Source organism: Delphinapterus leucas, chromosome 19 (genome assembly GCF_059928025.1).
Source record: "Delphinapterus leucas isolate spDelLeu-1000000601 "Yukka" chromosome 19, BTC_Dleu_Yukka2, whole genome shotgun sequence".
In the NCBI taxonomy this organism is placed as follows: Eukaryota; Metazoa; Chordata; class Mammalia; order Artiodactyla; family Monodontidae; genus Delphinapterus; species Delphinapterus leucas.
In genome coordinates this window covers 15,407,534-15,429,863 of record NC_143147.1, presented here as the reverse complement: position 1 = coordinate 15,429,863, position 22,330 = coordinate 15,407,534, and the positions used below count along the sequence as shown (strand labels likewise).

Here is a 22,330-nt window from a genome sequence, read left to right as displayed (position 1 = left end):
CGCCCTAGTCACGATAAAAATGTAGAGAGGGGCGTCGTCCCTGCGTCTGTGCACCAGGGCTCAGGAGGGGTCGATCCGCGTGAGCCTTCCTGGGATAGTGAACCTAAGCACCACTCACGCCAGGTTACGCCAGGTCTTAGTGGTGGGAGAGATCGTGGATGCCCCGCCCCTTCCATGTGGAGGGGCGGGGCAATGGGTAGTGACGCCATCAGAGGGCGTCCGAAGAGGGACGCGACGCATTTTGGAGATGCTGGAGTCGCTCTTGGCTCTTGGTGGCCTGGTGCTGCTGCGGGGTGAGGGTCACAGACACAGGAGCAGGGCCCAAGGGGCGGAAGTGGAGAGGAAGGGCCGTGGGTAAGAGGCCAGGGGTGGAGGTCGTTACCGGTTCGCAAATACGAAAACCTCAGTGTTCTCAGGCTGTTTTTCCGTCCCTCGCTCTCCCCAGACTCCGTGGAGTGGGAGGGGCGCAGCCTCTTGAAGGCGCTTATCAAGAAATCTGCACTGTGGTGAGTATCTCGCAGTGTCTCGCTGTCCTACCCGAGAAGGGAGCCTGGGCCCCACTCTTTGACACTCCCCCTCATCTCTGCCTCAGTGGGGAGCAAGTCCACATCCTGGGCTGTGAAGTGAGCGAAGAAGAGTTTCGTGAAGGTTTTGACTCCAATATCAACAGCCGGTAAGTACAAATTGGAAGAGATTTAATTGAATTTGGGACCTCTGTTGCTGAGGAACTCCGCTTCCAGCAACAGGGGCAAACCTGATATGTAGTAGCAGCTACTTATTCATCGAATGGATATGGGTTTTTCAAGAGGTAGGAATTAGTAAGAGGAATGATGAAGAGTGGTATCTGGAGAATCCAAAGAAGGGACCATAGAAGATGAGAGGAACAGAGTAATAAAAGGCCGACAGTACAGGTTAGCACTAGAGGCTGGACTGGAGGACAAGAATAAACGTGTTCTGCCTTTTGAGTTATTCAGAATCTGGTGATCAACATGCATCAGCACTAACTGCAGGGTACATAGGGACTTGTCCTACAGGCAGAAGGAACAGTTTATGCAAAATTAGAGCGGTATGGAAGGCATACCTGTTCATGGGAGATGGAAGAGCTTCCTGAGGTCAGACAGAGAGAGGTACCTGGTAGTAAAAGGTTTTACAGAGCACGAAAAGGAAAATTTGGGAGGAGAGTGATAACATCATACTTGTTAGAAAGACTCGTCCAGTGACCACAGTGTGGAGAATGGGTTAGGAGGGGGCAGCCAGGAGATAGGGATACCAGGTGGGAAGGCTGTTGCAGTAATGCAGGTTCACTTAGATGTATAAGTACCGGTTAAGAACTAGTTGTGAACCAGGAGCTGAGCTAGGCTAGAGCAGTGAATGAAGCCGACATGATTCCTGTTCCAGTGAATCTTAGAGAATAGCGGTAGGAGGCGACAGAGGCCTGGCTAAAGACAGTGGCAGTAGGGATGGAGAGTTTAGGACAAATGTAAAAGGGCTTTAGCAGGTAGAATTTCCAGGGCTTAACAGACTGATGTGGGGTAGAGGAAAGCAGCCAGATCAGGAGGTACCTGAATCCACCTATGTTGGGTGGTTAAGAAAGATTACTTCCTGGTCTGGTTAGCTAAGTGGATAATAACAGTTTACACCTGTCTGTTGAGCCCTAATTTTGTATCAGCTGTTATAGTAGAGGTGATGCTGTAAAGATGGCATTCACAAGAGAAGCAGAAGATAGAAAGGAGGTGTCTGGGAACAAGTTCTACCACTGTGAAGCTTTCCCAGGATTTCTAGTCCATGCCAGTCTTTTCCTGAATCGCTATGTAATCTGTAGTTAGTACCTCAGGACTTGATTCTTGACCTTCTCTAAGCTGTCCTACAGGCAGGAACCATGTCTCAGGTCCTCTCTTTTCTCTTTATCCATTCGAGAATGATACACTTTAGGCATCACTTAGTGCTGTGCTGTCAGGAGGTTGGTATTCCTATTTTATAAATGAAGAAACCGAGTCTTACAGAGGTGAAGTAACGTATCAGTTAGGTGACCTTGGACAGGTAGAACCAAGCTTGCAGCTCAGGGCTGTCTGATGCCAAAGTCTGTGCTCTCAATTACCGTATTCTACTTCTCAGTAAAAACTTTTCACTAATGTTTAGGATATTAGTGAAAATTGAGAAACAGCCACAAAGATCAGAAGCTGAATTTGGAGATTAGGGGGAGGGGCAGTAGGATCATGCCTTTCCGTTTCCCTTTGCAGGCTGGTTTACCATGACCTCTTTAGAGACCCTCTCAACTGGTCAGAGACTGGGGAAACCCTTCCTGGGGGTCCCCTGGAAGCCTTGAGGGCCCTGTGCAGGAGGACACATCCTGGCCCTGTCACCATTGCTCTCGATTCCCTCAGCTGGCTGCTGCTTCACCTTCCCTGCACCACACTCTGCCAGACTCTGCACACTCTGAGACATCAGGACTCCTGCCGTGGTGAGACTCCTCCTTCATTTCTTCCCACCATAAATTCCCCCTGCCAAGGGATGTGCCCCTTTCCACCCTAACAGGAAACATATCAGGGATCTGCAATTGGACTTTCTTCCATCTCTTTAGCCTTTATTCTAGTTCTTGGTTTCTTCATAATGCTATCTAATTACTCTTTTTTTTCTTTTCCAAGTTTTTTTTTCCCTCATTCATTCATTCAACAAACATATGCATACATACACTGTATCAGGCACAGTTCTAGATAATGGAAAAATAAAGGCTAACTGTAGTCAGGTCCTTGGCTTCCAGGAGCTCAAAATTCCGTAAAGGTATAGACAAGTAAACCAGCAATTACTAGACAGTCTGATAAGGACCATGATGATAAAGGAACGTGCACAGAGTACCTTAAGGAAGGAATGTCTTGAAGAGCAAGGGCCATTTTGTCCAGCTGGGGGCACTGGGACTAGCCCTAAAGTACAGTGCGTACTAGAATGGGCTTGAGTCAGATACCCAGCTCGGTATGCAGGTGCTTGGTCTCACAGTGCTTCTGTTTCCTTAGTAAAAGCCGAGGAAGGAGGGAGTTTATAGTATGAAGATGAACCACTTGGAATTGCTTTTTTTGTAGTCAGATATGATCAAATGTCAGCAATTTCATACAGTCCAACCTAAAAATGCAAGTATTTAGTGCGGTGCCTGACGCTTTGTAAATGCTGCTAAAAAGGGAGGGAAGGAAAAAGGGGATCTAAGGCACTGACTGGGATCTTGGCAAGTTCCTGACACTGCAGATGGTTCAGCATGTAAGAGATGAGGCTGGAAAACAAGCGGAGAACAGATGCTGAAAGTGTGGATTCCATCCTGAAGGCCTTGAGGCGCTCCTGTGGATTGAGGTCAGAGCAGTGCCTTGATTCGATGTGCATTGGAATAAGAAAGTGTTTTAAAGGTGAGGGCTGAAAGAGGTCAGAGCAGGGCAGTGACACTGGCCGAGGTCAGTCAGGATCCTGGCAGAGCTCTGAGGGAACGTGGCCCTCTCCTTCCTTTTTTCCTCTTCACTATTTGATCCCAGGCCTCCCCTGAATGCTTCCTACTGCCCTTCGTGCACCACCTTCCTTGTCCCTCTCCAGGTGACAGCTCCCCAGGAGAGCAGGTGCATGTGCTGGGCCTGCTGCATGAAGAGCTTCACGGCCCAGGCCCCTTGGGAGTGCTGAGCAGCCTTGCTCAGACCGAGGTGACCCTGAGCGGTGCGATGGGCCAGGCCTCAGCCCACGTCCTCTATCGGAGGCCCCAACAGCGCCCGACCCACCAGGTCAGAAGCACAGGAGAACTGGAGGTTGGGGTCAGAGAGGAAGAGCAATAAAACGGCTGATGCGATGGAGCACTTCTAGGCTCTCGTGGTTTGAGCATTGCCCTCGTTGTATCTCCACAGCTGCCCTGTGAGGTAGATTGTTTTATTATCCCCATTCTGTAGCCTGGAAAGCTTGGATCCTGTGAGCTTAACCAATGAAAGCCACTGCCTTCCAGGAGATGAAAAAGGAGAACACGAGCTAGAAGCAGCCAGTTACATAAGTGGCTGGGAGCTGGGGCGGCAGGTCCTGGTTCTCTGGTTTGCTCAGTAAGACGAAAAAAACCTTCTTAATACTCTTCTTTCTTCTCCCCAGACTCAGTGGTTCTCCATCCTTCCTGACTTCAGCCTGGAGCTCCAAGGGGGGCCGCCCCTAGAGCCCCAGCCTTACCCAGATCCTCGTGTTCCCTCGGTATCTAAGAGAGCCAGGGCCAGAACAAGGGCATGCAGTTTGGAGTCTGGAAAAAGGAGAGAGGGGGATAAAGAGTGCAGAGGTTGGGGGTGGGGTCGGGGATTTCAGTGATGGGGCAGAGTGGCAGCATCCTTTGTCTCTACAGATGGACCCCACGACTCATTTGACTTTTAACCTTCGCCTGTCCAAGAAAGAGAGAGAAGCCAAAGATAGCCTGACCCTGCCCTTCCAGTTCAGCTCAGAAAAGTAAGGTTGGGGCCTCAGTGCCCGGGTCCCTGAGCTGAGCCCAGCATCTGGGCCTAAGAGGTGGGGCCAACAGCAGGTTGTTGATTAACCTCTTAGACTTTATAGGGGCTGAAGTCCACTTCCAGAGGCACGTCTGGGGAGGAGTTCTCTACCCACCCAAACCCCAGCAATGGCAAAGGTCCTTTATGTCTTTTTTCTCTCCGTTAGAGCCTTGGGTCCCAGCTCCACAGATATCCCTAGAGTAATCTGGGCCTGGGTTGAGCCAGACCAGACCCTGGGGAAGCGGCCCTGTCTCCAGGCAGTGGTGCTAAGAGGATAGGAAGCTAGATGGGTATGGTAGACGCAGGTTAATAAAGGCTTAGTAGATGCCTGTTGTCCTGTGCCCAGTGTGTGGGCAGGTGAAGCAAGACTTCGGCAGGATCCTTGCCCTCAAGCTGCTAAGAACTTAGGCTATTATGAGAGCAGTATAGGAGCATCTACCCTGTACCAGGTGGTGCTTCCGTGCTAACTAAATGAGGTCACACAAAGGGACTTAGACCAAGAAAACATGGAGGCCAAAGAGGGAGTCACTGTCACAAGGAAAGAGGGTATCCAGACATGACCCATTACCCACCCTCACCAGCACCAATCTCCCTTTATGTCTTCTCAGACAACAGGCGCTACTGTGCCCTGGGCTGGGCCAGGCTACCAGCCACATTTTCTATGAGCCAGATGCTTACGATGACCTGGACCAAGAAGACCCAGATGATGACCTAGATGTTTAACTGGCCAGGAGATGTGACTAGACTGTAATTGGAGGAAGAGGGAGACCTTGGGCCCATAACCATCCTTCCATTGTTTGCATTGGCCTTAGCCTGTCTCTGCCCCATCTTTGTTCCCTGTATCTGTGGAGGCCGTGCCCTGTGACCCATGAGCCAGGGAGCAGCTTCCAGTGAGGAGAGAAAGTGGAATGGGGGCATAAGGGAAGGTGACACCCCCCCCAAGCCTAATAAAATCTTAATTTTTTAATTAAAAACAAAAGCTCTTTGGTTGCTATTTAAGCAAGAGTTGCGAGTGGATAGGATTGGAGGCTGGGAGGGGATGAGGGAAGCCAAGAACATGAGTTGTTTAGAGTCAATAGTCAAAAGTGTTGGGGACTGCATGACTGAAATGGTGGAGCTGGGACACCCTTGCACACCATTGGTGCTCAATAAATGTTTTTTTAACTGAAGTAAGTACACTTTAGGTTCTGCAAGGATCTGGGTTGGAAGAAAGCAGATGCCCCAAGGGAAAAAAGTCTACTTTCCAAAACATATTTTTATTACTGTACAAAAAGCACACCCTCCCCCTTTTTGTCTCCCTGCCACCCAACACCCCAGGGAACTGTACATGGTGTGCTGGGCTAGAGTGACCGCAGGGTTCTGCTCGGCACCCTGCCCACGGGTTGAGCTCTCTGCCCCAGGTCCTTTCAGATGTCTGGGGGCACCTCTAGGCTGCCAGGCTGGGGTAAGGGCATTCCCAGCTTACACGTACTCCTTGGCAGAGCTGGGCTTAGGGTAGGAGCGGGGTGCACGGTACCCAACTTTGTTCTCACTCCCAGGACAGGAGCAAGAGAGCAGTGCACCTCCCAGGAGGACCAGAGCGGACCCTGCCCAACCAATGAAGATGGCAGGACCAAACTCATACCTGTGGAGAGAGAATTGGGGTCAGAAACCCTGGCCTGCCTCTTCCGACCCCAGACCCCTTAGGAGGCAGGGCTCCCTTACTTACTTAACATTCATGGGGACCAACGGGTTGTAAAAGTCTGTGACAATCTGGTGGCCATACCAGGAGCAAGCTATCAAGGCAGCAAGACCTGGAGAAAGAATGAGGATTGAGATATTGTGAGCTCCCTGCAAACCAGCACCGTGCCCACCCTTACCCCTCCAGGATGGGCAAGAAGAGAGTACTTGGGCCCACCTTGGACTTGTTGCTCACCTGCCAAGATGAAAATGATGCCTCCGGCCATGGCTGTACGGGCCTTCTTCACTTTGTCGTCCCCCCCACAGTTTGTACACTTCATGCCCATCGTGGCCACGAACGTGGCCAGGAAGCCCAGCACCAGGGAGACCACCATTAGGGCTCGGGTGGCCTGCAAGGCCGCTGCAGGAAAGGGGGAAGGATGCTGTCCTTGATGGAAATGCCAGCAGCCCTCGGAAGGCTCCAGCCTCTGAGTCGCCGGCTGCACCCACTCGCCGCAGGCCTGGGGCCCCCTCGACGCCCAAGTCCCGGGCCAGAGCGGGTGGATCCCGCCCCCTCCCGACTCCGCGGGCCTTCCCGCTCCGCCCCGCCCTCTCGGCTCTAGGATCCGCCCGGGGCGCCAGGGTTTCGACGAAACTGCCCCGGGGAGGGGAAAGGGTGAAAGGGTACATCGAAGAGGAACCGAGGTGGTAGCCTGAGCCCCGGAAGCGGTGGTCGGAGCCCCGACGCCGCCCGCAGATCCCGGCCCTCGTCCCAGCTCTGACCCCACTATTGAGGCCACGGTTTGTGGCTTCGGCTAATCTGCCGATAAGATTAGAAGCCGCAGGCGGCGCCCCAGGACTGACAGGGTGCACGACTCCTCGGCCCTCGGTCCTCGGTCCGACCCCGCGGGCCCCAACCCAACTCCGAGGCCTCCAGCCCGCGCCGCCTTTTGTCAGAGAAAAGGGCGGGAGATGGCGGAGGCCGTGGCCTCCTCGGGGTGGGGGGAGGGGAAGGCCCCGCCCCGGCCCCAGGACTCGGCTTCCCGGGAGGTGCTTGGGCCGCCGGCCGCCGGCCGCCAAGCCCGAAGACTAGGCCGGTCCGCAGGCGAAGAGGGTCGCAGCCGGCCCCGGAGGCGCGCACGTGCAGCCCCAGAATCTCGGCCCGCGGCGTCCCCAGCCCGACCGCTTCCGCTTCCTCCTCTCCGCCCGCCCTCGCCGGCAACCCAGGGCGTCGGGCCGTGTGGCCTGGGGCCGGGGCCCGCGCCCACCCCGCGACCTCGGCCCTGGACGCGTCCGCCCCGTCGGTCCCGCGGCCTTACCAGGCAGGGCGAGCACCGAGTCGTACATTTTGCAGCTCATCATGCCCGTGCTCTGCGTGACGCAGTCCATCCACAGCCCCTTGTACATGGCCTGGGCGGTGATGATGTTGTCGCCGGCGTACGAGCTCACCTGCCACTGCGGGATGGCGGTGCACGCCACCAGGCCCACCCAGCCCAGTAGAGCCATGGAAAAGCCCAGCAGCTGCAGGCCCGAATTGGCCATTTCCTCCCTCAGAAAAGACGGGAGGCGCCGGGCTGGCGAGTTTTGTCACCCAAAGAGGCAAAAAAGTTTTTGGCCGAGTGCTTGCAAATCTTGTCACCGAAGTAAACACAAATCTACCCCTCCGGCGGGGCGAGGATCTCACAGCAGAGGGAACAGGACTGGTGGTCGACAAAAGCAATCCGCGAAGACCCGGCAGTTCCCTTCGGCGCTCGGCGACCCTTCCCAAACAAAAGGTGGAGGGGCCGTGTGGGTGCGGTCCCGGGTGCTGGAAGTCCCCAGAGTATCCTGGGCTGTCGGCCCAAGGCTGCTGTGCGATGAGAGGTCGCTCAGCGGTGAGCGGGCAGGTGCGGGCGGACAGGTGCGGCGCACCTGAGTATATGTAGGTCGTCGGGGGCGCGCCCCCGCGGGCACCGGGAGCGCGAGGCGGGGAGGGACCGGAGGGGCGGCCGAGGATGACCTGACGTCACCGAAGGGACACACACCTGAGCCGGAAGTTCTGGCCCCCACCCCTCCTGGCCCAGGTGAGGAGGAAGAAACCTGAGCACCAGGGTCACGCCCCTTCACTTGCCGGGCTTGGACCGCCGGAGGGGAGGAGGCGGAGTCTTCTCGGGAGTCCCAAGCTCCGAGTAAGCCCCTCTGGACCGGAGGTCCCTCGGGCACCAGGATGTCCCTTCCCCTCTCCCCGACAGGTGCTCTAAGAGCGCGGCGGAGCCGGAGCGGGGGGGATGCCCCAGGCCTGCCTTGGCTCCACCTTTCCCCCACGCAGGGACTCTCGGGTTCTACTCTGGGCGCTCTTTGTCCCGCCCTACTTTCGCCCCAACCCTCTGCTCTTTTTCTCTTTTCCTAGCCGATCCCACCTTCAAGGGCTCTGGCTCCAATCCCGCAGAACTCCCCACTTCAGCAGCCTTATTGGAGTCTCCACCGCCAAAGCCACCTACCTCCTAGCACCCACCCACCCCTCGCCGCTGTCGCCCTCCAGACACCCGGCTTCCAGGCATGGCGCCCCAACACCCCCCATCTCCTTGGCCCCCTATTCCGATCCCTGCTTGACATGACTTAATGGCGGGGCCGTTGGCACCCCACCTCCCAGCGTTCACTATCCCATCCCGCCTCAAGGGTCCTTGTAGCAGAAGGAAGAAACCGCTGAGGCCAGAAGCCAGCAGAGGGTGGGAGCAAGGTAAAGCCAGGGTCAGAGTCTTGGCCACACCCATCATTCCCCTCCCTTGGAGTCTTTCCAACTTGTCCTCCACCTTTCCTTCTTCCTCCTCCCCGAGCCCTGCACACATTTCTCTACCTCATTCTGAGCCTGGACCTGACCCTTTATGTGCCCTCTCCCACCCTCTCACCATTCTGTCCTCCAGAACACCTGGCTCTAATGTAGCCTTTGATTCAGCCCTCAGATTGCCACCTCACCCTCAGGTTTCTTCTCTCACCCTCCCCGAGCTATGTATGGCCCCATCCTTTCTCCACACATCTCCTCCAAGCACCCCCCATTTATTCATTCTTCCCTCATCTGTTATCATCTCCCCTTCCTGTCTTTTCCGCTTCCTATTTTACTTCCTACTCTTTTGGTCTACCTTTGTGCCCTATCTCCAGCCCCCTTGGAGCCTAGCATCACCAAGTAGCCTTTCTTTGCATCTTCCTGAGTGCACATCGCTGCCACCCCCTTGTCCAGTTTCCTCCCAATCTTCCTCTCCTCCAACCTCCTGACACTGCTCAGGCTCACACACCTTTCTTACTCTGTCTCTCTCATTTAATTTTTCTCTCTCCTTTTTTCACCTCAACTCTCTCACATTTCCTGTCTTTGCTCCTCCCTCTCAAACATTTCTCTGTAAGTCTTTCCTTCTTTTATTCAATAAAAATATTAAAGCGTCCTTCATGCTCAGCTAATTAACCTGCTTTTCTATAAAATGCAGACTTTAATGAAATCTTTTTTTTTTTTTTTTTTGCGGTACGCGGGCCTCTCACTGCCGTGGCCTCTCCCGTTGCGGAGCACAGGCTCCGGACACGCAGGCTCAGCGGCCATGGCTCACGGGCCCAGCCACTCCGCGGCATGTGGGATCGTCCCGGACCGAGGCACGAACCCGTGTCCCCTGCATCGGCAGGCAGACTCTCAACCACTGCTCCACCAGGGAAGCCCTAATGAACTCTTTATTATTCATTTTAATATTTCTACCTTTTGATTAATGGTGAGGTTCTTTGTTTTTTTTTTTCAGGTGCTTTCCAGCTCAGAAATTCCATGTTTCTCATTACGGAAGTATATCCAGCTCCCCTCCAAGTTAAGAGCATCTCAGGCCAAGCCACCATCACCTCTTGCCTGGACACTGCAACTGCCTCCAAACCAATCTCCCTGCTTCCCTCCTGGTCCTTCTAAAATCTGTTCTCCAGAAGTGACTTTTTTTTTCCCAAATAAACTTAAATCTTGTCACTTCCTGTTTAAAATCCTTAAAACTTCCAATGGCACACTTTTGCTCCTATTGCTGCACTGGATTTGGCAAATAAATGCCACACTGTGGCTTACCAGACTGTGCGTCAGCCACACTTCCTGAACTGTGCTATGTGCCTTCCCACAACAGTGCCTTTGCACTCTGTTCTCTATGCCTGGGTGCTCGTCTCCATCTACCCCACCCAACCTCCCTCTACCTTGCTAACCGACTCATCCTTCAGCTCTCAGCTCAAATATTACTTCTCCTGGGAAGCCTGGCCTGACTACCCCATCCCAGGCTGAGTCAGATCACCTGCTGAATGCTCTCACCGCTACACGTACTTTACTTTCAAAGCTCTTATCATGGTTAGAAACTATTTACCTTGTGTGATTATTTACTCAATGTCAGTCTCCCCACTGTTAGGTTCCAAGAGGGCAGAGATGTGTCTGAATTTTATCACCAATAAATAGTTGATGAATGAATGATTAAATTGCAAATTAACAAGATTTTCATCCACTTGTTTGACAAGTAGAAATTTTCTGAGTCCCTATGTAATGTACCAGGCACCATGCTTGACACGGGGGCTACAGCTATAAACAAGAGGACACTGCAGACTTCCCTGGTGGTCCAGTGGTTAAGACTCCGCGCTTCCACTACAGGGGGCACGAGTTCAGTCCCTCGTCAGGGAAGTTCTGAATGCCAGGCAGTGCAGCCAAAGAGAAGACAAAACAAAAAACAAGAGGACACTGCACTCAGGTAACTTAGATTCTAGAGGGAGGAAGCTGGCAATAAAGACATAAAAATGGTGCATGTTTTGAAGGCAATAAAATAGGGTAATGTGTTGGATGAGGTTGGGTCCACTCCAGAGTGAGGTCAGGGAGACCTTTCTAGGAAGGGACTGTTAAATAATGAGCCAGCCAGGGGAGAACCATATTATAGGTAGAGGGAACAGCAAGTGCTAAGACCCTGTGTCGATTGTCCCTTTGAGACTTGTATTAACTTAAAGCAGGACCTCTCAACCTCGGCACTGTTAATACTTGGGGCCAGATAATTCTTTATTATGGGTGACTGTCCTGTGCATCATAGTATATTTAACAGCACCCTTTACTTCCACTGATTTGATGCCAGTAGAACCCTCCCCAACACCCCAGTGTGACAATCAAAAATGTCTCCAGAATAAACAACAAGGTCCTGCTGTATAGCACAGGGAACCATATTCAATATCCTGTAATAAACCATAATGGAAAAGAATGTGTGTGTGTGTGTATTTGAATCACTTTGCTGTACAGCAGAAATGAACACAACATTGTAAATCAACTACACTTCAATAAAATAAAATTTTTAAAAATGTCTCCAGACATTGCCAGATGTCCCAGTGAGGGGATGAGCAAAATTGGTCCCAGTTAAGAACCACTGATTTAAAGTGTGACCAGTCAGCATCACTGTGGATTTTTTGCTCTAGTAGCCTTCAAGTAAAGAGTTGGGTCCAAGGAGCAAGTGGATGGATGGCTGGAATTAATCAGGATTTGGATTTTGCTAAAAAGAGAGAGAAGGGGGAGTTCCCTGGTGGACTAGTGGTTAGGATTCTGGGCTTTCACTGGTGTAGCCTGGGTTCAATCCCTCGTCAGGGAACTGAGAAACCAAAATAAAAGAAAAAAAAAAAACACAGAGAGAGAGAGAGAGAGAAGGGATTTTAAAGTATTTGCATGAGAGTGATTATGTGCTAGATCATGGATATAAATTGGGTATAAAAGAGAGTAAACATAAAAAGGAGTCAGTGTCGGTGGATAGTGAAAAACTGATTGGGTCAATGATGTCAAGGTCTCCATGAAGTGAAAGGAGTAGGGATACGTGAGTAGATGACCCGGAAGGCTAGGAGGTGATCATAAGAGGTGCAAGGCTTGAATTCCAGAAACTGGAAGAGGGTGTTTTAGGAGATGACAGAGCCATGAGTAGGGGCCTGAGGGTGGGCTGAGGAGAAAGGTCACTGGAGAGGAGACTGAAGGCTGAGAGACTGTAAGTCAGTGGAGTACCCTGGTGGGCTCTGAAGTCAACAGCAATGATGATGAGAGCATAGGTGTAAAGAGGAAGACGATGAGCCAGGTGCTAAAGTTGTCAGTGAATGTGGGTGAAGGATCAGGCTGGAAGACCCCAGCAACAGTTAGAGGTAGTGGGCAATTTACTTCCAGAGATGAACGTCATAGGAGCAGAGGATTTTGAAGGATGAAGGAAGAATAATGGTCTAAAGTAGCATTGAGGATCAATACTCCCAGCTCCAGACCCTGAGGTATATGAAGTAGGACCAAAAATAGGCCTTCATTAAAAGGGCTGCTGGGACTTCTCTGGCGGTCCAGTGGTTAAGACTCCATGCTTCCACTGCAAGGGATGCAGGTTTGATCCCTGGTTGGAGAGCTAAGATCCCATGTGCCATGCAGCGTGGCAAAAAATAATTTAATTTAATTTAAAACAAGGGCTGCCAGGGAAGTGCGTCCTCCAAGACAGCCAGGTTTCAGAAAGGAGCATTCAGAGAAGAGGCTGGCATATAAGGATGATGACAGATGTTGGGTCCAGAAGTTACAGTGGAAGAATTTGAAAGATCAAATTTGGTTGGAATATTGGATCAGGTTAGGGGACCTACACCATATGAGGTAGGCAACCTGATGTGGAAACTCTACCAACTTGTTTATTTCTATGGGAAAATATGTTTTGAGTTCTGAAAAAAACTGATAAATAAGTTAACTCTGGAAACTTGCAATGTTATTTTAATATTATGTATTATAACTCAAAAACTCATTATTATACAGGTCACTGGTGATTATTTTACTGGTCAGACCAAGAAGTTATACACCCAAGGCAGTTAAGATATTCCAGGTTCCAATTCCACCCCATTCAGGAATTTATTCTTGGGCCTCAATTGCCTCATCTATAAAATAGGAATGATAATATTTTGCCTGCTTGGGAAACAGGATGCTGGTCCAGATAATCTCCTATGGTTCAGCCTGGAGTGCATTTTGAGATACAGATCTGGAGAAGGAGTGAAAAAGTGACCAACTCATTTTCTGAGGCTACGTTACTCTTGCCTCTGAAATCAGTTAAGGGTAATATAAGTATTATAGGCCCATTTCATTTATAAATACAGATGCAAACATCATTAGTAAAATATTACTTAACCAAATGTAAAAAATGTTTTTAAAGAGTAATACATTACGGGCTTCCCTGGTAGCGCAGTGGTTGAGAGTCCGCCTGCCGATGCAGGGGACACGGGTTCGTGCCACAGTCCGGGAAGATACCACATGCCGCGTAGTGGCTGGGTCCGTGGGCCATGGCCGCTGAGCCTGCGCGTCTGGAGCCTGTGCTCTGCAACGGGAGAGGCCACGACAGTGAGAGGCCCGTGTATCACAAAAAAACAAACAAACAAACAAAAAAAACACTCAATTTGCATCACTGACAAAAATTATGAAGCATCTAGGAAACCAAGTATTCATAAGACCTCAGTGGAAGAAAAAATTTAATTCTACTAAAAAACATAGAAGATGACTTGAATAAACAGAGAGATAGTCCATGCTCTTAAATGGGATGACTTAACATTATAAAGATATCACTTGTCCCCAGAATAACTTACAATTTGATATATTACCCATAAAAATTCATCTGGTGGTTGTTTTTTGTTTTGGGGGAGGGTTTTTGAAAGATCTTGATAAGTTTACCCTCAAATTTGTTTGGAGCAATAAGAAAAAAAACAAAAAAACACAAATGGTTAAGTTGACACTGAGAGGGAGGATTTCTCCGGTGGTCCAGTGGGTAGGACTCCACGCTCCCAAGTTCGATCCCTGCTCGGGGAACTAGATCCCACATGCACGCTGCAACTAAGAGTTCACGTGCCACAACTAAGAAGTGCACATGCCACAACTAAGGATCCCTCACTAAACATGCCACAATGAAGATCCCACGTGCTGCAACTAAGACCCAACACAGCCTAAATAAATAAATTAATTAATTAAAAAAGAAAGTTGACGCTGAGTGGTAAGAGTAACAAGAGGGATCTTGCCCTTCCAGAAATTTAAACTTGCTACAAAGCATCCAGCAACAATAACAGTATAGTATTAGTGCAAGGACAGATACACCAATGGAACAGAATACCAGAGACAGACACTTGTATATATCAGAATCGGACATGTGGTAAATGTGGCTCAATATGAGGAAAATAAATTGGATCCCTAACACCCAAAACAAGGATGAACTCTAGATGGATTAAAAAGAGCTAAATATCAAGAGTAAAACTATAAAGTTATTGGAAGAAAAGGTGAATTTGTGATGCAGAGATGGAAAAGAACATATGCAAAATTTCAAAATCACAAACCCTAAAGGGAAAATTGGTCATTCTGATCACACCAAATTTAAGGATTTCTATCAAATGAAGTTCACCGAAGAAAAATTAATAGGCAGCCGATACAACAAGAGAAAATATTTGCAATGTCCAAATCTGACAAAGAACTGATATCATTTGTTTAAATGTCTTGCCCATCAACAAGAAAAATATTCCAAGAGAAAATGGGCAGAGAATACAAGGAGGGAATCTGCAGAAAAAAGACGGCCAAAGTGCTAACAAGTGTTGAAAGGGATGCTCCAAGCCGTTAAGTAATCACAGAAAACTGCAGTAAGATATCACCTTTCACCTACTGAACTGACAAATATTAGAAATCGAAGCAAATTGTCATTTGATTAAAATCTCATATAGCCCATTCTGAATTTTAAAAGCTTGACCATCTTAAGTGTTGGTGAGGGTGTGGAAGAACTGGAACTGTCAGACATTGCTGGTGGGAATGTAAAATGGGACAACCACTTTGCAAAACAGTTTGGCCGATTCATAAAAAATTACACACTACTGTCTGCTGCTAAGGTTTCCACTACAGGTGCAAGAAAAAAGTGTCCTGGCACTTTCTGTCTGTCTGATTGTGGCAGCCCAGACTGAGTGGGGGAAATATAGGGAAAAATTGTTTGCAACTCAGAAATGACCTTGTGAGGAGTAAAAGCCTGGTTTACTCACAAAAAAAAAAAAAAAAAAAAGTTACACATACACCTATCATATAATCCAGCCGTTCTACTCCTAGGTATTTTCCAAGAGAAATAAAAGCATACATGTCCTTACAAAGACTTGTATGTGAATGTTCCTGGCAGCTTTATTTGTAATGGCCCCAAACTGGAAATAACCCAGATATCCATCAACAGGTGAATGGATAATCAAACTAATTACTATTGATAATCAAATCAATGATATTTCCCAACAAAAATGAATGAACTCGTAATACACGCAACAACATACATGAATCTCAAAATAATTACAGTAAGTAAAAGAAACCCAGACAAAAAGAGTACGCTCCGTACGATTTCATTTGCATAAAATTCTAAAAAATGCAAACTGGCCCATAATGACCGAAATCAGATCAGTGGTTGCCTAGAGGCTGAAGAGACGAATTACAAAGAGGTACAAGGAAACACTGCGGGTGATGGATGTATTCATTATTTTGATTCTGGGGAGAGTTTCATGGGTGTATACATATGTCAAAACTTATCAAATTATGGATGTTAACCTGACTTACTGTGGTAATCATTTCGCAATATATACAAATATAGAATCATTGTTATACACCAGAAATTAATGTTACATGTCAGTTATACATCAATTAAAAAAATCTTTTGACTTACCAAATTGTACATTTTATTTCATAAAAAAAATTTTTTTTCTTTTTTCTTTTTCTTTTTTTTGCTGTGTTGCGTCTTCATTGCTGCGTGTGGGCTTTCTCTAGTTGTGGTGAGCAGGGGCTACTCTTTGTGGAGGTTCGTGGGCTTCTCATTGCAGTGTGCAGGCTTCTCATTGCAGTTCGCAGGCTTCTCATTGCGGTGGCTTCTCTTGTTGTGGAACATGGGCTCCAGGCGTGCAGGCTTCAGTAGTTGTGGCTCGCAGCCTCAGTAGTTGTGGCCTAGTTGCTCCACGGCATGTGGGATCTTCCCAGACCAGGGCTCGAACCCGTGTCCCCTGCAGTGGCAGGCGGTTTCTTAACCACTGTGCCACAAAGGAAGTCCCCAAATTGTACATTTTAAATATGTGCAGTTTATTGTTTGTTGATTATATCTCAAAAGAGCTGTTTTAAAAAACAAAAATAATTAACCGTATTCAATTCTATTTTAAGCACTATGTGACTATTACATTATTCATCTTCATTAAAACCCTAAGATGTAGATACTATTATTATCTCACTTCTCATTTTACAGATGAGGTAAACAAGGCACAAAGAGCTTAGGTAACTTTCCCAACGGCACGAAGTTAGTAAATATCAAAGCTGGGACTCAAACTCAGGCAGTTTGGGCTCTTAACTATGCATACTCTTAACTATCCTGCTCTGGGTGGATGCTGCCTGAGAGGGTGTGGTGGTAGTGGAACCCTCCCAAACTGGTGATGGAACTGGAGACTGTGATTGTCATTCTTATGAGCAAGCTGGTAGCTCTTAGTCAAATTAGGTGTAAGTATACCCTATGACTCAGCAATTCTGCTCCGTGGAGATAGATAGAAATAAAGACAAAGACCTAGGCAGAGGCAGAGACATATCCCCCATAAAGAGCCTTGTATGAAAATGTTCACTGCCACGTTATTTGTTGTGGTTGGGAAGTGGAGGTGACATGGGTGCTTATCAATGGGATGACTGACATTGAGGAGTATAATGCAACAATAAATTATGCAATAAATAAATAATGCAATAGATTAATTATACAACAATAACTTTGATAATCATAGAACATGAATGGGGTTTTTATTTTTTTGGCTGCGCCCTGCGGCTTGTGGGATCTTAGTTCCCTGACCAGGGATCGAACGCATGCCCCCTGCAATGGAAGCTCAGAGTCCTGACCACCAGACCGCCAGGGAATTCCCTGAATGGGTTTTTAAAACATAGTGCTTACTGAAAATAAGTAAGATCAGATTGAAATATGTAACCAGTTGCTATTTACATAAATTAAAAATGTGTGCACACAAAAAGGTCATGTTTTGCAGGTGAGCATTAAATACATTGGAATGGTTGTCTTTTGAGGGAGGACAAATGAGAAATGGGTGTGGAAATAAAAGAGAATAACTTTTTAAATAAAAACAAGATAAGATAGAGATCAGTGAGGATAATGTACCAAGAACTGTGTCATTAATCCAATCCTCTGTACCTGAGACCCTCATATATTGACAAAAACAGTGACGGGACAAAGGGAGGAGATGGCATTGCTGGAGCTCAGGGGTCCAAGGTTTCCCTCCAGAAGCTGGAAGCAAAGTGGGCCTGTAGAGTAGGAGCTGGACGCAGAGAGAGGGAAGAAATATCCTGGCTTTCTCCTGCCCTCCAATCTCTTACCTACTGTGGGCTGCACCAGGCCAGAAGGCAGTGAACACAGGAGCTTGAAAACAAAAGCCCACAGGGATCAACTCCCCATGACATAGGGCAGAGCTTAGGAAGGGCTACAACTGGTTCTGAGATCAAATGGGCCAAAGATTAATTTCTAGGCAAATCAACACACACAGGCTCCAGTGTGAAGTACCCACTTGTGTCCTGTGTCTCTCTCCTTCCTTTTCCATCCTCTCTCAATCGACCTCTTTCTCCCACCATCCCAGCCATTTTTCTTCCTCCCTCCCAACTGTCTCTCCTTATTCCTGTTGTCTCTTCTACTCCTCCATCACTCTCTCCATACACTTTACTCTAGCTCCTGTATCTAGCTCCGATTTGCTTTCCTTGATTCCACTTCCTCTGGGGTTTAAACTCCGGGAAGCGTCAGAACACAGCATCTGAATGAGATCAGGAATGTGCCGTGCCCTGAGTGCCAGGACAGACCCCAGCCCTGCACTCCACCTGCTACACTGACTTATCATCTACCCCCAGTCTGTGCCTCCCCCCAACTCCCTTTTTTCCTCTTGGCACTCTTCTTGGCTTTTCCTCTCTCCCTGCCCTCCTCCCTTTGTGGTATTCCAGCATCCCTGGCTTTCCTTTTACCTTCCTGATTGGTCCCTCTCCGCTTCCATCAATCGCTTGTGCTCCTTTCTGCTCATAAATGATTGGTTCTCCTCAACCAGCAGACCTTAGTTCTTCATCTACATCCCCTTGGTCAGATATGTGGAGCCATTCACCAAAGGTTTCCCCGCTTTGTGATTGCTCCCTAATCCGCATTCTTGGCCATCAGGAGCAGACCCTCATTCCATTCGTTCAACAAACATTTACTGAGTGCCCACCCCTAGGCTGGGTGCTGGGGATACAGAGGTAAACAAGACGATCATCTGTCCTCAAGGTTAAGGTGCAGAGAAGAAATTATGACAATACACTATATTGGGGACACATGGACTTTTTTTTTTTAAAATAAATTTACTTATTTATTTTTGGCTGTGATGGGTCTTCGTTGCTGCACGCAGGCTTTCTCTAGTTGTGGCGAGCGGGAGCTTCTCTTGTTGCGGAGCATGGGCTCTAGGCACGCGGGCTTCAGTAGTTGTGGCACGCGGGTCGGCAGTTGTGGTGCACAGGCTTAGTTGCTCCGTGGCATGTGGGATCTTCCGGACCAGGGCTCGAACCCTTGTCCCCTGCAGCGGCAGGCAGATTCTTAACCACTGTGCCACCAGGGAAGTCCTGGGGACACATGGATTTCTGGAGGAAAGACAAGGAAGGTGTCACAGAGAGGGTGAGCTTTTTTTGGAGGATGAATAGGAGTCCTCTGGTATTGCAGACTGAAGGATTAGCATGGTAAAGGCACCAAGGAGTGAAACAGCACAGTGTGTTCTAGGTACAAGAAATAGTTAAGGGGGCTTCCCTGGTGGCGCAGTGGTTGAGAGTTCGCCTGCCAATGCGGGGGAGACGGGTTCGTGCCTCGGTCGGGGAAGATCCCACATGCCGCGGAGTAGCTGGGCCCGTGAGCCATGGCCGCTGAGCCTGCGCATCCGGAGCCTGTGCTCCGCAACGGGAGGGGCCACAAAAGTGAGAGTCCCGCGTACCGCAAAAAAAAAAAAAAGTAGTTAGGAATTGACTAAAACTCAAGGGAGAGGACAGAAAGTGAGGCAAAGATAGAAGAGGAAAGGCAGGAGGTTTTGTTCACTCTGAAAAGGGGTTTGAACTTGACAGTAGGCAACATAGACTTCTGGGGAGAGCGTGAGTGAGAGGTTGGACTGTTTTGTGTGGTACTCTGCCCTCCCTGTTGGGGAAGAGGAGGAGCAGGGAGACCAGTCAGGGTGATGGTGGTCTGGACCAGAGTGGCAACAGTACAGGTAGAGAAAATCAGATGAATATGAGAGTTTAGGAGGTCAAAACTCCAATGTTGATAACTAACTGGATAAAGGGGTGGGGGCGGGTGCAGGAGAGGAGAAATCAAGCATGACTTCCTCATTCTGATAGGAGTGACAGGATGGCTAATAGGACCATTCACTGGGATGAGGAAGTTAGCAGGAGGAGCAGGTCTGGACACGCTTATCATGTGAGCTGCCCACCCACGCGGCAGCTGAACAGTCGGATCTGGAGCTCCAGAAAGAGTCCTGGGCTGGAAGTAATGGAAGCCTTAGAGAGGTAGAATGACGGGGACAGTGGGCCGGAGACCACCCTGGCCCGATCCGCTGCGGATCCGCGCTCTCCCTCCAGGTGGCACTAAAGCCCCGCGCTTCTGACTCCCCTTTTCCCAGACGCGCGCTCTCTGTACTCCGAGTGTTCCGCTGCTCTGGGGACTCGCCACCCCTAGGTCGCGCCCTCCTCGCTGGGCAGGATTTAGCTGGGGATTCAAACCCGGAGCGACCTCTAGAAAGCGTGTCCTAGTCGTCCACGCGGCTAGCACATTTTTGGCGGCTCAGGGGCCTCAGGTTGGTGTGACCACCTGTCCCTCGGGCCGCCTCCAGGAACCAACGTGGGGAACCGGTGTAGGGGCAGGGCCAGATAGACAGTGCCCAGAGCAGGGACGCATGGAAAGAGGACCACCAAGGCCAGACACCCGACCCGCTAGGAACGGAATTTCCTGTGCCCAAGGCTATCTCCGCGTGGGAAGCGTGTCGCGGATCCTTTAAGGCTCCGTCTCCCTGCCCTCCCCCGCCCGGGACCGGCCGGGACACCCGGGACCTGACATTTGGCGTCTCCCAATGTGGGAGCTAAAAATAACCACTGTGGGTTACTCCAGGCCATTGCTCCGCACCCACCCCGCGCGCCGGCTCGCGCAGTTTTGGGCCGCCCGAGTTCTCTCCCGGGCAAGTGTACCTGGCCCGTCCCTTCCTCTCGGACCCCGCCGTCCCGAGCCGCCGCTAAGGGCTTTGAAGTCGCTTCTTCAGCCCCGAACCTTGGCCGGTGGGCGGAGTCATCACACTGAGGGGAACTTGGCCTCCAGGGGTCCCAGGACCCCCTTTTCAAAACTTCCGGGACGTAGGCCGGTGGGAACCCGCGGGGCGTGTCTCGCCCGGCACGCTGACGGGCGTGGCCTCGCTGGCCTACCCTACAGCAGGTGCCAAACTCTCAGCCTCAGGCTCAGGGAGGGGCGTGGCCTTCTGGGGTGTGCGGGCTCCCGGCCAATGGGTGCTGTGAAAGGCGTGGCCCTGGGGGACCGCCGGGGCTGCTCTTCGGGTCTTTCCCCCGCCGGCCAGGCTCAGCCAGATCCCCGGGAGCTGCTCTCTGGCTCCTCGGCTTGTGGCTGTGGGTCCCGCCAGACTCGCCCTCCGCACAAAGCTCCGCGACCCCCATCGCCCCCGCTCCCTCTGCCCGCCAAGGCTAGGGCCGCAGACCCCCAGTCGCCTCCCTCTCATCTACGGCAGCTCGTGCATCTCCAGTTCCTAAGACAAGATGCCGTCGGGCTTCCAACAGATCGGCTCCGAAGTAGGGTTTGGCATGCGGGGGCGGGACGCGGACACGGGTCCCGCTTTTCTCGGGCTGGGGTCGCGGTTGGGGTCAGCTAGGGGGCGGTCCTTGCGCAGACGCAGGGGGTGGGGGTGGGGGACTGGCTATTTATACCCGGGCTGGACAACCCGTGACGGTCGGATTCCAGTCCCTCCAAGAGGCAGAGTGGGTCTGGGGGATTATTCGGGGGCTAGGACAGCGGCTGGATTCTGCGAGTCCAGGGTTCGCCCCCTTCTCTAGTTGGCGGCGAGTTGCGCCGGGATCGTGGACACTTCTGCCCTCAAGAAAGCAGATCCAGGCGGGTCTTGCCCTTCAGCGGCTGTCCGTCTGTCTCGGCTCGCCCGCAACTTTTCGAGGACCGGAGGTTCTCCGTAGGCCCACCCCCACCCCCACTCTTGTCAGTCCTCCAGGACGCTGAACTTTCCCTCGCCCCACGGTTGGTGGAGGGGTAGAGGGGAGTGTCAGCCCTTCCTCCCCCAGCTCAGGTTTCCGTTTGGAGACAGTCTGTGCCGCCAGCGATCAGCCATCACCGCTACCGCACCTCATACCACCTTCCCGCCCCCATCCCCTGGGCAAGGCTCTCCCAGGCAAAAGCCAGCATGGCCCCCTGCCCTTCGTCGCAGCTTAGAGGGGGAAGGGAGGCCGGGGCGGAGACAGAGAAGGCCAAAGGCCAGGAGGAATGACCGCGATGTCCTTTTGGGAAATGGCTTTCTTGAGCCTGTTGGGGGCTTCCAGGAGCCCGCGGAGAGAACCCCCAGATGGGAGGGGAGAGGACAGAGGCTGATGACGATAATGCACTTGTCACTTTATAAAACCAGCACTGTTGGGGACACTGTTAACGTTTGATTTTGATTTTCACACTTTTACTGACAGGTAGGCAAATTAGGCAACATCACCCCTATCTCCCCAGTTCAGAGTGGGGCAATGACTTACCCAAGGTCACACAAATCTGAACTCAGGTCTTTTAAGCCCAAGCCTGTCCCAAGGTCACAGAGGAATTGTGAGACCCAGGTCCTCAAACATTTCTCTGCCTACTGGACTCAAACATCAGTTTCTCCTCCATGCCCTGGTACTCTCGGGTTCTTCCTGCTCTTGTTTACGTTGAGATCTTCAAACGACTCCTAATATGGCCCACTTTCCCTCGCCCAACATGTTGGATGGAACCCAGCATCTCAAGGCTCCTGCTGGGCCTGGGCCCCTTGAGGAAGGAAAGATGCCATGATTCCATGTGATATGCCTCCTCTCTGCTTCCGCCTGCCCAGGATGGGGAGCACCCCCAGCAACGAGTCACTGGGACCCTGGTCCTCGCCGTATTCTCCGCTGTGCTCGGCTC

At 50.6% G+C, this 22,330-nt stretch overlaps 2 protein-coding genes across 4 annotated transcripts; one reads left to right on the top strand and one right to left on the bottom strand.

Moving 5' to 3' along the window:
* The first annotated feature begins 173 nt into the window (after nt 1-173).
* LOC111185996 (elongator complex protein 5) lies at nt 174-5,486 on the top strand. 3 transcript variants are annotated; one of them, XM_089899912.1, is made up of 9 exons: nt 174-293; nt 446-506; nt 593-673; nt 2,241-2,461; nt 3,574-3,755; nt 4,108-4,203; nt 4,349-4,449; nt 4,657-4,747; nt 5,099-5,486. In XM_089899912.1, the coding sequence occupies exons 1-9, from the start codon at nt 248-250 to the stop codon at nt 5,153-5,155; spliced, it is 936 nt and encodes a 311-aa protein (XP_089756038.1). In that variant the 5' UTR covers nt 174-247; the 3' UTR covers nt 5,156-5,486. The 3 variants fall into 3 exon arrangements, with proteins under 3 accessions (XP_089756038.1, XP_089756037.1, XP_030619242.2); XM_030763382.2 differs by lacking the exon at nt 4,657-4,747 and having other exon boundaries at nt 186-293; nt 5,099-5,474; XM_089899911.1 differs by lacking the exons at nt 4,349-4,449; nt 4,657-4,747 and having other exon boundaries at nt 5,099-5,484.
* Nucleotides 5,487-5,513: 27 nt separating this feature from the next.
* Nucleotides 5,514-9,589, bottom strand: LOC149744775 (claudin-7). The gene is made up of 4 exons (XM_089899943.1): nt 7,469-9,589; nt 6,406-6,570; nt 6,199-6,283; nt 5,514-6,114 (listed from the first exon to the last, which is right to left on the bottom strand). The coding sequence occupies exons 1-4, from the start codon at nt 7,689-7,691 to the stop codon at nt 5,952-5,954; spliced, it is 636 nt and encodes a 211-aa protein (XP_089756069.1). The 5' UTR covers nt 7,692-9,589; the 3' UTR covers nt 5,514-5,951.
* Nucleotides 9,590-22,330: the final 12,741 nt, after the last annotated feature.

What these genes read in the sequence shown, in the direction of transcription:
- LOC111185996 (XM_089899912.1), top strand. Translation starts at nt 248, where the DNA reads ATGCTGGAGTCGCTCTTGGCTCTTGGTGGCCTGGTGCTGCTGCGGG. An exon ending in TGGCCTGGTGCTGCTGCGGG is followed by an intron (nt 294 to 445) that starts GTGAGGGTCACA and finishes CGCTCTCCCCAG; the next exon opens with ACTCCGTGGAGTGGGAGGGG. An exon ending in TTCCAGTTCAGCTCAGAAAA is followed by an intron (nt 4,450 to 4,656) that starts GTAAGGTTGGGG and finishes TCTCTCCGTTAG; the next exon opens with AGCCTTGGGTCCCAGCTCCA.
- LOC149744775 (XM_089899943.1), bottom strand. Translation starts at nt 7,691, where the DNA reads ATGGCCAATTCGGGCCTGCAGCTGCTGGGCTTTTCCATGGCTCTACTG. An exon ending in CTCGGTGCTCGCCCTGCCTG is followed by an intron (nt 6,571 to 7,468) that starts GTAAGGCCGCGG and finishes CCTTTCCTGCAG; the next exon opens with CGGCCTTGCAGGCCACCCGA. An exon ending in TTGGTCCCCATGAATGTTAA is followed by an intron (nt 6,115 to 6,198) that starts GTAAGTAAGGGA and finishes CTCTCTCCACAG; the next exon opens with GTATGAGTTTGGTCCTGCCA.